Source organism: Lepus europaeus, chromosome 3 (genome assembly GCF_033115175.1).
Source record: "Lepus europaeus isolate LE1 chromosome 3, mLepTim1.pri, whole genome shotgun sequence".
Taxonomy (NCBI): Eukaryota; Metazoa; Chordata; class Mammalia; order Lagomorpha; family Leporidae; genus Lepus; species Lepus europaeus.
In genome coordinates this window covers 84,376,706-84,390,619 of record NC_084829.1, presented here as the reverse complement: position 1 = coordinate 84,390,619, position 13,914 = coordinate 84,376,706, and the positions used below count along the sequence as shown (strand labels likewise).

Sequence of the window (13,914 nt, the reverse complement as noted above, 5' to 3'; positions counted from 1 at the left end):
TAAAGAATTGAATTAGGAATAAAATATTAAGTGAATCTATGTTTGTAATACACACTCCATAGAACCATTCCCTATTCACTCCACTTTCAATGTATCACTTATGGTTTTATTTTACTAAAATATTATAACTATCAATTTTAAATTATACACTTTAAGATAGTTTCTATGAAATTCACATTATTTTATCTTAAAATGATTTTTACATATATTTCACATAAAATATTCTCCACTATCAGATGAAAGATGTTTAAAAATTTTTAATGAAAATCCACTTGATCATTTGGCAAACTTTTCAAATCTACTTAAACTAAACTACCAGAGAATTGTTTTGAAAACAACTCTGTAAAAACTACTAAAATATAATTACCAAAATGTAAATTTGCATGTTACAAAATATTTCCCAGTGTAAAAGTCTGGACTACATAGACTATAGATTAACTACATTTCCACATAGTTTGTGAAAATCATATAGGAAATAGTAATACTGCCTTTTTCACTTATTCTTTGATTTATTCAACAGATATTTATTGGTTTTTTCTTAACACTAAGGATACAGAAGAAAACAAAGTTCTTATTCTAAAAAAATAACAAACGTGGGCCATAGAATGGCCACTGCTACCATGGGGGAAAAAGCATGTTAATCCATATTCCTCTGTGTTTGCCCCTCATGAAACCCTTCCCTTCATCTGTTTCCAAAGGAGGAAAAGAGGGAATTGAGGAAAGTTGGAGAGTGAGGAGGAGGAGAAACCACCAGCATTCCAGTGATTTTTACTTCAGACAGTTTCTTGATTACTTCCTGGTGACCTTTACTGGGCCTCAGAATGTTATTATCTCAGTCCTTCCTCCTCCATGGTAAACCTTGTTTCTCCCATTATGAAAAAATGTAATATCATGTAATAAACACTAAGACACCACTTGGGATGCCTACATCCAATATCAGTATGCCTGGGTTAAAGTTCCAGCTCTGCTTCTGATTCCAGCTTCCTGCTAATGCACACACCCTGGGAGGCAGCAAGTATTTGGGCTTCTGCCACGCACAAGGAAGATCTGGATTGAGTTCTGGGTTCCTTCCTTCTGCCTCTCCCAGGTCCAGCTGTTGCAGACATTTGGGAGTGAACTAACAGGTGAAAGATTCTCATTCTCATTCGTTCTCTTCCCCTCTTTCTCCCTCTCCCCCCACCTCTTTCATCCACCTTTTAAATAAATAAAATTTTAAAAATAAAATGCAATATAAAAATGTGCCAACTTGTATGTTCTCTTCAGTATCTACACGCACAATTCCAGTAATTCCAGTAATTTTATATAACTCCAGTAATTTTTATAATGGGTAAAAAAGTAATACACAACTGTGAATTATACCAGAAAAATAAATGAAAAATAAAGAGAGAATGAAAAGAAGGAGGAGGTTAATGGTGTAAGGTAAGAAACAATCTTGTCAAACAGCTTTATTCTAGCCCTAGCATGCTTTTTGTTGTTTCCAATTCACAGAGAACATTTTGGATAATTTTTTTCATCATAATGTCTGGTTTACTCTATGTTTTAAAGAAGCTTTAAAATATACACATCACAAAGAAATTTTACTTGATAAGACATTAGCCATTTTCTTAGATCTAATTTACAGTGAAATCCTAATCCATGGAATCTTAATGGAATGCAATTACAAAGTGACGAGAATATTTTAAAATAAGCACATAGGTCTAACAAGTGCTGTGCTTTTGGTTGGAAGATGATATATTTTCAGTCATGTTGTATAATGTTTCTGCAATCTCTCATTGGACATATGAGTCATCCACTTTCTATGGTACTGGAGCATCTATATTTCATTATAGACAGGTTGAGCATCCCTAATCTAGAGTTTTAATAGGCTCCCATATCTGAAATTTCTTGTGCACCCACATGACACCCTAAGTGGGAAATTTCACATGTGGCCTCATATGATGGGTCACAGTTAAAACACAGACACAGTAAAAATATTATATAAAATTACCTTCATGTATATAAGGTATATAAGAAACACAAATGGGTTTTATGTTTACACTTGAGTCTCACCCCCAAAATATTTTATTATGAATATGCAAGTATTCCAAAAATTTTTTAAAAACCAAACTCAAAACACTTCTGGTCCTAAGCATTTTGAATTTCAAACTTATACATATTCCATTACTTATCACTTAGAATTTCTTGTTTATATCAATCTATCAGATCATAGTATGAGCACTTCTAAAGACAAAGATTTTGTATTATCTTTGTAGCTCCTTCCCTATTTCATCATCTGATTCCATAAACATAAGTGAGTGAGCAGCATCCACACAAAGAAAAAATTGGGGAAAGAGGAATAATATTTACAATGATATACCTGGAAGGAGAAGACCATCTGTTGTAGCAAATGTATAGCCACAAAATCCCTGATACTGAATTAACAATTTATCAAAATTTGCTGTTGTTTCTGGGAAAAACCATTCTAGGTTTTGGAAATCCTCCGAATGTACTCTTTCTTCTAAAATGAAAGAGGAGGACAAGAAAGGCTTTTATTCAGTGAGATGACATTTTCTAAATATACCAGTAGTGGCTCATTGTTTCATACTTCTGATAGACAACAGCTTGATATTCACACAACCAAATTCATACAGTGAAGTATAAATGATCTCAGGGACTGTCCACGTTCATTTCATGTAACTTCTTGGAGTGGAGTTGGAGGTCACACTCTGCTCCAGAATGAAGAGCACCAGGAGAGGACATTTCAGAAAAGCATGCTTGCCGCTGCAGCCAGGTAGTGCTTTACGCTGCTGTAGAGTAACAACCCAAGGAGACAAGAGGAAGAGACTGGGTGCTCTGTGACCAAGACAGAGACACAGAAACTTCACTCAAGATGGTGGAGCTTAAAAGAAGAAATACAAATAGCCAAAATATACATGAGAAAAATGCTCAATAGCACTAGCCATCAGGGAAATGCCAATCAAAACCACAATGAGATATTACCTCACCTCTGCCAAAACAGTTAGTATCCAAAATACTGAGCAACAAATGCTGGTGAGGATATGGAGAAAGGGGAACTTGTAACACACCGTTAGGAGGAATGTAAATTAGTGAGTCACTGTGGAGATTTCTTGAAAAACGGGAAATAGACTTGCCATACAATCCAGCTATTCCAATACTGGGTATATACCCTAAAGACATGAACACATTCTATCAGAATAGCAGCACTGTTCACAAAAGCCAAAATATGGATTCAATTAAGGTGCTCATTATCAGATGAATGGATAAATAAAATGTGTGTGTATAATGAAATATCATTCAGCTATTAAAAAGAATGTAATTCCATCATTGGCAGCAAAATGGCTAGAACTAGAGGACACCATATTGAGTGAAATAACCCAGACACATAAAGACAAATACTGCATGTCGTCCCTTATGTGTAGGAGCTAAAATTGAAAATATATATATTTTAAAAAGAAAATGTCTATATCAGTTTTGCTGAAAATACAGTGATTTGTCAAACTTTGCTTTAAATCTTTGCCAAACAAATTGATAGGAATTACAGACTACCATAGTTTTATTTGGGGGCCAATGTTGCAGCGTAGTGGCTAAAACTGCCGTTTGCAATGCCAGCATCCCTTATGGGCACCAGTTCATGTCCCAACTGTTCTTCCAATCCAGCTTCCTGTCAACTGCCTGCAAAGAGAAGTAGATGGTGCTCCAAGTTTCTGGGCCCCTGCACCCACATGGGAGACCCGGATGAAGCTCCTGGTTCCTGGCTTCAGCCTGGCTCAACCCTACCTGTTTTGGCCATCTGGGGAGCGAACCAGCAGATAAAAGATCTCTCTTTCTCTGCCTCTCCTGACCTCTTTGCAGTTCTTTCAAATAAATAAAGAAATAAATTTTTTAAAAAATATTACTTTATATGAGTAAAGCTAGGTATCTTTTAATTTTTTATTGCTTATACCCCTTATCTATTTTCCTGCTGAACTATGTATGGTCTTTTTACTTAAAAAAAAAAAACAAAAAACAATTGGCTATAAATACATGGATTTGTATTTGGGTTCTCTATTTGTTCCATTGGTTTATCTGGCTTGCAAGGCTTCTTTAAACAAGCTTGATTTTTTTTTTTTTAATCTTTGTGTAATGTGTCCCTACTTTCCTTCCCCCAGAGCTTTTATTATTTTTACTAATCACTAACTTTAGGATTTTTTTTTTTTAAATTTTTGACAGGCAGAGTGGACAGTGAGAGAGAGACAGAGAGAAAGGTCTTCCTTTTGCCGTTGGTTCACCCTCCAATGGCCGCCGTGGTAGCGCGCTGCGGCCGGCGCACCGCACTGATCCAATGGCAGGAGCCAGGTGCTTCTCCTGGTCTCCCATGCAGGTGCAGGACCCAAGAACTTGGGCCATCCTCCACTGCACTCCCTGGCCACAGCAGAGAGCTGGCCTGGAAGAGGGGCAACCGGGACAGGATCGGTGCCCCGACTGGGACTAGAACCTGGTGTGCCGGCGCCGCAAGGCGGAGGATTAGCCTAGTGAGCCGCGGCGCCGGCCAGGATTTTTTTTTTTTTTTTTTTGACAGGCAGAGTGGATAGTGAGAGAGAGAGAGAGAGAGAAAGATCTTCCTTTTTTGCCGTTGGTTCACCACTTTAGGATGTTCTTTAGTCTTATTCTTTTTGTAGTTCCTTGAACATCCTGAATCTGAGAGTTGATAGCTTCAATAAAATTTTGTCAATTTGAAAAATAAAGATGGTGGAGCTCTTCAAAATATACCAGATGGCAAATCATTTAAATATGATGTTTATACCCCAAGACTATTACTTCTTGAAACAATAAAGAATGTTCTAAGCAGAAAGACTCAAGGAAAAGTTCTGAGTCGAAAGACTCGAGAGAATGTCTCTTAGTGATCAGATTTTAACAAGGTATGAAACTTTTGTACTTTACACTTTTAAAAGTTCCTGACAGTGTTGAATGATTTACCTGTTATTATTTTTATACAAATAATAACATGTATTTCTGAAACATTGCTCCCTAATGTTCTTAGCCTTTATAATTTCACTTACACTTTTTTTAAGATTTATTTTTTATTTATTTGAAAGACAGAGTTACAGAGACAGGTAGAGTCAGAGAGAGTGATCTTCCATCTGCTGGTTCATTCCCCAGATGGCCACAATGGCCAGAGCTGTGCTGATCCGAAGCCAGGAGCCAGGAGCCTCTTCTGGGTCTCCCACGCGGGTGCAGGGACCCAAGGACTTGGGCCATCCTCCACTGCTATGCCAGGCCATAGCAGAGAGCTGGATTGGAAGAGGAGCAGCCGGAACTTGAACCGGCGCCCATGTGGGATGCCAGTGCTTCAGGCCAGGATGTTAACCCGCTGCGCCACAGCACCAGCCCTATCACTTACACTTCTGAGACCAACATTAAACCCAAATTAACCTTGTCAATACATCTAGAAGTAAATGCATATTTCAAGAAAATAAACTTTATGTTTCTCTTGAGATGGCAATAGCCTCCAACAATGATGAGATGTGGCAGATGTAAATTAAATTATTTCAAAAGAACATTGGCTCTCTCAAGTTACTGGAGCAGTAACTTGATAAATGGTGTTCTAATGAATAAAATGTTGGGAACACTTCTGAATCTAAGAGGTTTCAAGTAAAGTATCTTGCTAATATGTTTGAGTTAGAAATCATTGCTGATGTTACTTCAGCTTTTCAATTTCATGTGATGTTTTATACAGTTTTATGTATTCTAATAGTCTAAGGAAATCACTGCTACAGTTTTATTTTCATCTTTAAAAATATAATTTTGAATGAAATTCAGAGTCAATTATCTAACTTCATTTTCTGGAAAAAAACTTCTTTTTAGTAACAGTTCAAGTCTCAGACTCTATTTTACCATTTTTCACTAAATTTAAGTTGTCTTTAAACAAGATAGAAGTTCTGACATAGCGTGTTAAGCTACATTGACAGATATCCCTTATCACAGTGCCAGTTCAAGTCCCAGCCACTCTGCTTCTGATCCAGGTTCCTGCTAATATACCTGGGAAAGCAACAGATGATGGCCCAAGTGATTGGGTCCCTGCCACTCATGTGGGAGACTTGGAATGAGTTCTTGGCTCTTGGTTTCGGCCTGGCCTAGCCCTGGCTGTTACGGCAATTTGGGGAGTGAACCAACAGATGGAAGAGCTCTCTCTCTTTCCCCATCTGTCCCTCTCTCTCTGTCACTTTGCCTTCAAATAAATAAATGAATGTTTAACATTTTTTAAACAAAGAGACAAAAAGGTAAAATGTTTACTGATTAAAGACAGCTTTTCTATAAGAATTGAGCCTAAAATAAGCTCAATTAATTTTACAAGGAAGAAATTTACTGGTTTAAAAATCTTCAACTTGAATCTGAGATAGATATATGAGAAATAACAGTTTACTGAAATACAGTTTATTTGTAACCAGTATAGAAAGTATTACTATTTGTAACTAGTATAGAAATTATTACTTTTCTACCACAAATCAGTAATCAAATCATTAAGACTGGAATTGAAATACACACAGAAAACATTGCTCACTGAAACACTAACAATGACACTGGTGGATAGTAAGAAAGATATTCAAGATGCTTTATCAGAAAGATAGGACATGACACAAATAAGAGTGCCAATTGTTAAATCAACAATGGGAGTCACTGGGTACATGCTCCCCACGTAGGATCTCTGTCCTTAATGTGTTTTACTATGAAACTTAAAAGCACTACTAGTCGAACAATACCCTATACCTTGTGCGGTTGTGTGAATGCAGCCTGTTGAAATCCTTGCTTAGTATATACTAAGTTGATCTTCAGTATATGAAGGTAATTGAAAATGAAACTCGATAAAGGGCGGGATGGGAGAGGGAGAGGGAGAGGAGAGGGCCATGGGAGGGAGGGAGGTTGGGGGTGGGAAGCCACAATACAAAAGCTGCACTTTGTAAATTTACGTTTATGAAATAAAAAATAAAAAAAAAAGAAAGATAGGACATGAAAATTTTAAAGCAAGAATAGTCTACAGGTGATTTTCAAAGAAGAGAAAATAGTGGATAATTTCATTTACCCAAGTGTTCTTTAATTCTACATATATCAGTTTTCACAGTCACTTCCTCCAGAAAATCTTGCAATATTTTCTTAGGAAAGAGTTCGTGAGTGCCCAGGAATTGTTCAAGGTGAGTGATTAAATTACTGAGGACACTAATCAAAACCGTCTCATCCTGAAAACTGTTCCACAGGCTGGCAAGTGCCACGAAGATTGGCTGAGGAAGAGAAAAACCATTTACAATGTAACTGTATAACAAAAGTATAAATCACTGTACCCTCAGAAATACACACAACCCTGGTTTGTAAAGAAATTAACTCCTAAGTCGAGTGAAAGTCTTAAGAAATTGAATAATAGATTCAAGATACAAATTCAACTCATAAACTACAAGAAAATAAACTTGTACATATATTTAATTTTTTTATTTTAGTGTGACTGCTACAAAGTTAAAAAGTTACCTACTCAAAAAAAGCCAAACACATTTAATGACACAAAAAGATGGGGTCTTGCATTGTGGCATAGCAGGTTAAGCCACCACCTGCAATGCCAGTATCCCATATGGGCTCCAGTTCAAATCCTGATGCTCCATTTTGGACCCAGTTTCCTGGTAATGTGCCTGGGAGAGAAGCAGAAGATGGCCTGAGTGCCTAGGCCCCTGCAGCCAAGCAAGAGATTTGGATGAAGCTCTAGGCTGTTGACTTCAGCCTGGCTAGGCCTTGGCTTTTGTGGCCATTTAGGGAGTAAACCAGTGAATGGAAGATTCTCACTCTCTCTCTCTCTCTCACTTTTTTTTTAAAAAATGTTTATGTATAGTTCACTTCAAAAGAGCCTAAGGGAAAAACATCATTTAAAAAGAAACTAAATATGACTCATTATAATTAGATTCATCTGGTCTAATCACAATTCAAAAGAACTCAGGAAGTATCAAGATGTATCCTCAGGCACGCCTTGTAAGGTGCAAGATAGAGATTTTATAACGAGATAAAACCTTTTTTATTCATATTAAAGATCACTGACTTATAGAACAACCAAGAAATCACTCTCCTAAGTTAAACAACTTAGCCTTTTATTTCTTAGGTTTTTAAGTGAAATATTGAGAATGACTGCAGAAAGTTATGAGTCTACAATGCTGTACAAATACTGCAATACATTTTATACTTTCTTGTACAGAGAAGGGAATATCCATAAAACACTGCAGATATTTGGAAGGTCAGTACAAATGCATGCCTGGTCAGCAAACTGACTGTTATCTGTCTTTTCAGGAAGGTCACAAGTTATATCACCTCTGAGCTAGAGGCAATTTCCAACCAGCTTCTATGAACACATTTTCTACACAGTACTGTGGATTGTTTCTGTTGCTAAAAACCAATACCAGTAATATGGTTATCATACTATATACCCTCATTTGCTTTAGCAGCAATTGCTATGAGGGAGAAACCTCTTGTCCAACTTATGGTGTGCTATTACTACAAAATAACCAAAGAAGGGGATCAACTTGTACATTTAAAACCAATGTTAAATTTTTAGTAATTAAATATAATGATAGGGCCAGCGCTGCGGCTCAATAGGCTAATCTTCCGCCTAGCAGCGCCAGCACACCGGGTTCTAGTCCCGGTTGGGGCACCGATCCTGTCCCAGTTGCCCCTCTTCCAGGCCAGCTCTCTGCTGTGGGCCGGAGTGCAGTGGAGGATGGCCCAAGTGCTTGGGCCCTGCACCCCATGGGAGACCAGGAGAAGCACCTGGCTCCTGCCTTTGGATCAGCGTGGTGCGCTGGCCACAGCGCACCGGCCGCGGCGGCCATTGGAGGGTGAACCAATGGCAAAAAGGAAGACCTTTCTCTCTGTCTCTCTCTCACTGTTCACTCTGTCTGTCACACACACACACACACAAATAATAATAATGATAATGACTTTTGATCCAATTTTATAGGACTCAAAAGGAAATTCACCCTTAACAAGATCAAAATTGGTGAGAAATACTTACAAAGACTTGTGATGTTGGGACAGCAATCTTTGATTTTACAGTCATTTTTAATTGTTCCAGTTGGGCTCCTAACTGCTTTATCATTATTTCCACTTCTTGAGCAGAAGTAATTATATCTGACTAGGAAGACAACATGATTTACATTAACATTTCTTATAATTTCACTATAAAATATTGTTTTACTTCCCACCTCCCTTATGGGGCTGTTCCCCTTGTACCCCCAACACCTACAACAGTACTAGACTATGCATGGCACAGGACAAATGACTGTGGGATGGGTGAGTCTGACATACAATGGATACAGCTGTTCTTAAATGTGTACAGATATTCTTAGACATTAAATCCAATTGCATTTGAAAAGTGGATCCTCAAATGCAATTGGATATTCATTTGAAATGATACTCATTTGAAAAGAAAGAAGTGCATTTGAGTTCTCAGATATCTGACAGCTTAAATGCTTTACTAAGCCACTTTATATCATCTTACTTCATAAGAAATATCAACTACTACTGTATTTCAACAAACACAATTTTTTATTCATTAACACAACATACTTACTTTTTTTACCCATACTTCTGTTGAAGCATTTCCCCACTTCTTGCTTCATTCTTCCATACAAGATTATCTATAGTTCCTAACAGGTCAATTGCCTATCCCACAGTTTCCCATTTCTGCCACATCTTGCTTGTTAGGTTTTTTTTTTTTTAAAGATTTATTTATTTATTTGAAAGGAGGAGTTACAGAGAGGTAGAGGCAGAGAGAGAGAGAGAGAGAGAGAGAGAGAGAGAGACAGACTTCCACCCCCGGTTCACTCCCCAGATGGCCCTGATGGTGCTAATCTGAAGCCAGGAGCCAGGAGCTTCCTCTGGGTCTCCCATGCAGGTGCAGGGGCCCAAGGGCTTGAGCCATCTTCCACTGCTTTCCCAGGCCATAGCAGGAGCTGGCTAGGAAGTGGAACAGCCGGACTTGAGCTGGCGCCCATATGGGATGCCAGCACTGCAGGCAGCAGCTTTACCCACTACGCCACAGCGCTGGCCCCTTGGCTTGTTAGTTTTATTTGAGGAATCAAACATGAAAATGCAGTCTTTAAGTCTTTTTTATATTTGTGCAACAAGAAAAAAAAATCTGCATATGTTCTCCAAAGTACAAGTGCTGTTTAAAGCACCACATTCATTAAAACCTGTAATTGAGGTGCTTGGGCACCTGCACTTGCATGGGAGACCGGGAAGAGGCACCTGGCTCCTGGCTTCAGATTGGCATAGCCCTGGCCCTGGCAGCCATTTGGGGGGTGAACCAATGGAGGGAAGACCTTTCTCTCTGTCTCTCTCTCTCTCACTGTCTAGCTCTATCTGTCAAATAAAAACAAAAAACAAAAACAACCTATAATTGAACATATTCTAGACCTCCTCTTCTCAAGCTACTGTTTTCAGTGTCCATTCACAGATCAGGCAGAAACACAGAACTTCATCGTCCCCAATAGTCCTGTAACAATTATTCTACCTATATTTTACCAAAAAGGACTATTCCCAATCATATAGCGTTTCTAGTTGCAATATCAATTATATAGGAATGCTATCACTTAAAAACATTTTTATCACAATGCAGTCAAATGCTTGGGGAAAGATTGTGACTCCAGCACATTTGTTTTCTTTTCTCCTCTTTTTTTAAATTATTATTTTATTTTTTATTTTTATTTTTTTATTTGACAGGTAGAGTTATAGACAGTAAGAGAGAGACAGAGAGAAAGGTCTTCCTTCCATTGGAAGAGTTTCTCATAGTTTTTCCAAGGACAATTTTCAGCAAGTCTAGTCAAACTCATAGAAGCAGACAGTAGAATGTTGGTTTCTTGGGCTAAAAGGAAAGGATATAAGGGAATAGCTATCCAACAGGAATAAAGTTCCAGTTATGCAAGAACAAATAAGCCAAGAAGATCTGCTGTCAAACACAGTGCCAACAGTTAACAATACCGTATTGTACACTAAAAAGTGTGTTACAAGGACAGCTCTCATGTTAAATGGACAATTAAAACAAGCATCTACCTGATGTTTTTACTTGCGTTATCAGGAAAAATCAGGAAGTCTTGTGTTGCCTTTTCTGTGAAAGGCCAGAAAAGTGTGGGAGAAGAAAATCTACAAAAATCTTGACTGACAAGTTCTCAAAATGTCCGTCAAATGCCACTTTTACTTGCACAATGACCAGAAGTAGCACTTGCTTTCTCTTTCTCTCTCTCTCTCTTGATTGTGCTGCACTTTGAAAATCCATGAAGGACGGAATTTTGTTTGCTCAATTTAGGAGAAGACTCCCTTCTACTTTCCAGAATACTTGAGTTTGTTCCCTGCAGCAGATAGAGGGCCAATCAAAAACAAAACAGACTCACTACCTCACTCAGCTATAATTAGGTGTTTTACATAAACTGAATGTAACTTTGGCAAGAGAAAATTTCGTAAAATCAAAATCAGCACTTCAAAACATTTTATTACTAAGTGCTGAAATGATATGACTTTTAGAAAGATTATTCATTAATTTCAAGGTAGGATTATAACCTATTTATAATGCTGATTAAGCCAATATCCATTCTGTAATAACCTTAACTTTAACTAAGACAGATTGATCAGGAAGGACTGGATACTTAAAAAATAAAACAACAAAAAGACTCACTGTTATATGAGTAAAGAATCAGAAAGTTAAGGAAACTTGTCCTGACCCCCCCCCCCTCCCCCGCCTAGGAAACAGTAATAAAGGGTGGTAAGATAAGAAAGGTGACCTTCTTGGGGCCAGCGCTGTGGTGTAGCAGATAAAGCCGCCGCCTGCAGTACCAACATCCCATATGGGCGCCGGTTCTAGTCCCGGCTGCTCCTCTTCCAATCCAGCTCTCTGCTATGGCCTGGGAAAACCATAATTGTGGCCATCTGGGGAGTGAATCAGTGGATGGAAGACCTCTCTCCCTCTCTCTCTTTCTCTCTCTGCCTCTCTGTAACACTGTCTTTCAAATAAAGAAATCTTAAAAAAAAAAAAAATGGTGACCTTCTCAATAACATGAGAAGCAAGGAGCTTGAAAGTGAGATACTATATGGAGAATTAAAATCTGTCCAGCTTGTTCCTCTACCAAAATGGAATCAGAACTGTTCTGGTAAGGCTCTAGCCATGATGATGATGGTAATCACAAACTTCGTTATCATTGTGAGCTTACTGGGCTCCCACTGTCATAAGTCAGGCACTGTTCTCCCTTGTTTATATGGTCGAGATTCTTAACAACCCCAGTCTATATATGTGGAAACCCAGCAACAGGGAAGTTAAGCAATTTCCTTAGACATATATTGATTAAGTAGCAAAGTCAGGATTAGAACCCCCACTGATATTTCTACACTCTACTCACTGTTCTTCTAGCTATGCGAGGTGGAATGCCAATAAGAATTTAAGACTGTAAGCTAGTTCGTTGAGTATGATTCATGCTTGAAAGCTATGAGAAGGTACTGCATAATAAATGACATCCTCTGCAACATCCTTACAGAATATTTGACAGTTTCCCAGGTATTTTTTCCCTTGTAGTTTTTTTTTTTTTTTTTTTTTTTTGATAGGCAGAGTGGACAGTGAGAGAGAGAGAGACAGAGAGAAAGGTCTTCCTTTGCCGTTGGTTCACCCTCCAATGGCTGCTGCGGCCAGCGCACCATGCTGATCTGAAGGCAGGAGCCAGGTGCTTCTACTGGTCTCCCACGGGGTGCAGGGCCCAAGCACTTGGGCCATCCTCCACTGCCCTCCCGGGCCACAGCAGAGAGCTGGACTGGAAGAGGAGCAACCGGGACAGAATCTGGCACCCTGACCGGGACTAGAACCTGGGGTGCTGGTGCCACAGGCGGAGGATTAGCCTATTGAGCTGCATCCCTTGTAATATGCTGAGTGGGATGACAAAAAGGAATACGAGGTTCTGCTCCTGTGGACCCATATAAATTCATGATAAATTGATTATGAAATCCTCCCAGTATCTGACTAGTTATGTAAGACTGGGAGCCACAGGTCAGTATTATAGGATTTGGTTTTGGATAGTTGACTTAGGGTCCTTCCTTCTGAAGGCAATTAGTAGCCCCATTATGAGGATCACCCCTAGTCTGTCCAATGAAGTCATGTCATGAGGACGTTTATCTCTTTATCTTTCAGCGAGGTAATCAGAGGACTGAGCAAGTGCATCCAGAAGTAGAATCAAGTCTCCCTTGAGAAATCAGTACTCGTTCACACACAAGACAGTTCCACTGACCCCGAGTAGCACTGCTACTGGAAAGTAGAGGCTGTTTAAAGGTAAGCAGTGACTGGAGGGAGCACAGTGTACTGTTACACAGTCATTATCAACCTGTGTTCCTGGAATCCTGGAGGGGCATGGGGAATATTCCTTAGTAAATGTCCACTAACCCCTTCATCGAGATGGCTGCTTTATGTTTTCAGTATCCTTGGCTTCTATCTGAAAGAAAGGGCACTGCTGCTTTTAAAAAGCTTATAATAAAAAAAAAAGTTTATAATCATCACTTTACTTTATTTTACAACTCTTTGGGATATTGTTTGGTTTACTCATTAGATCCAAAATCATCAGATATAAAAATTTCTTCTATTAATACTTATAACAAGAGCAAATAATCACAGAAAAATTGACTGCAACTACCTGTAGAAATGCGTTAGACACTTGCTCCAAATTAAAACAAACACACCACTACTCTTGTACACATACACACCTCTGCTTTACTGTAGCATGTTAACAATCATACTACCTAGTTCCAAAGAAATTTAACAGCTGTAAAGTCAGTTGCCATCAAGGTATTTTTATTAAAATCAAAATCTAACTTCCCTATTTCTATTTTAATTCCTGGCCCCACAATGCAACATAAATTTAGTGACCTGGTTCT

At 38.6% G+C, this 13,914-nt stretch overlaps 1 protein-coding gene across 1 annotated transcript in view; it reads right to left on the bottom strand.

The window, feature by feature from the left end:
- Nucleotides 1-13,914, bottom strand: part of CFAP206 (cilia and flagella associated protein 206) — a 42,985-nt gene that overhangs the window by 16,455 nt on the left and 12,616 nt on the right. Inside the window, exons 7-9 of the mRNA XM_062187599.1 lie at nt 9,023-9,142; nt 7,061-7,256; nt 2,357-2,497 (exon numbers count right to left, since the gene is read on the bottom strand). Coding sequence (XP_062043583.1) covers nt 2,357-2,497; nt 7,061-7,256; nt 9,023-9,142 — 457 coding nt within the window. The remainder of the gene's footprint in view (nt 1-2,356; nt 2,498-7,060; nt 7,257-9,022; nt 9,143-13,914) is intronic.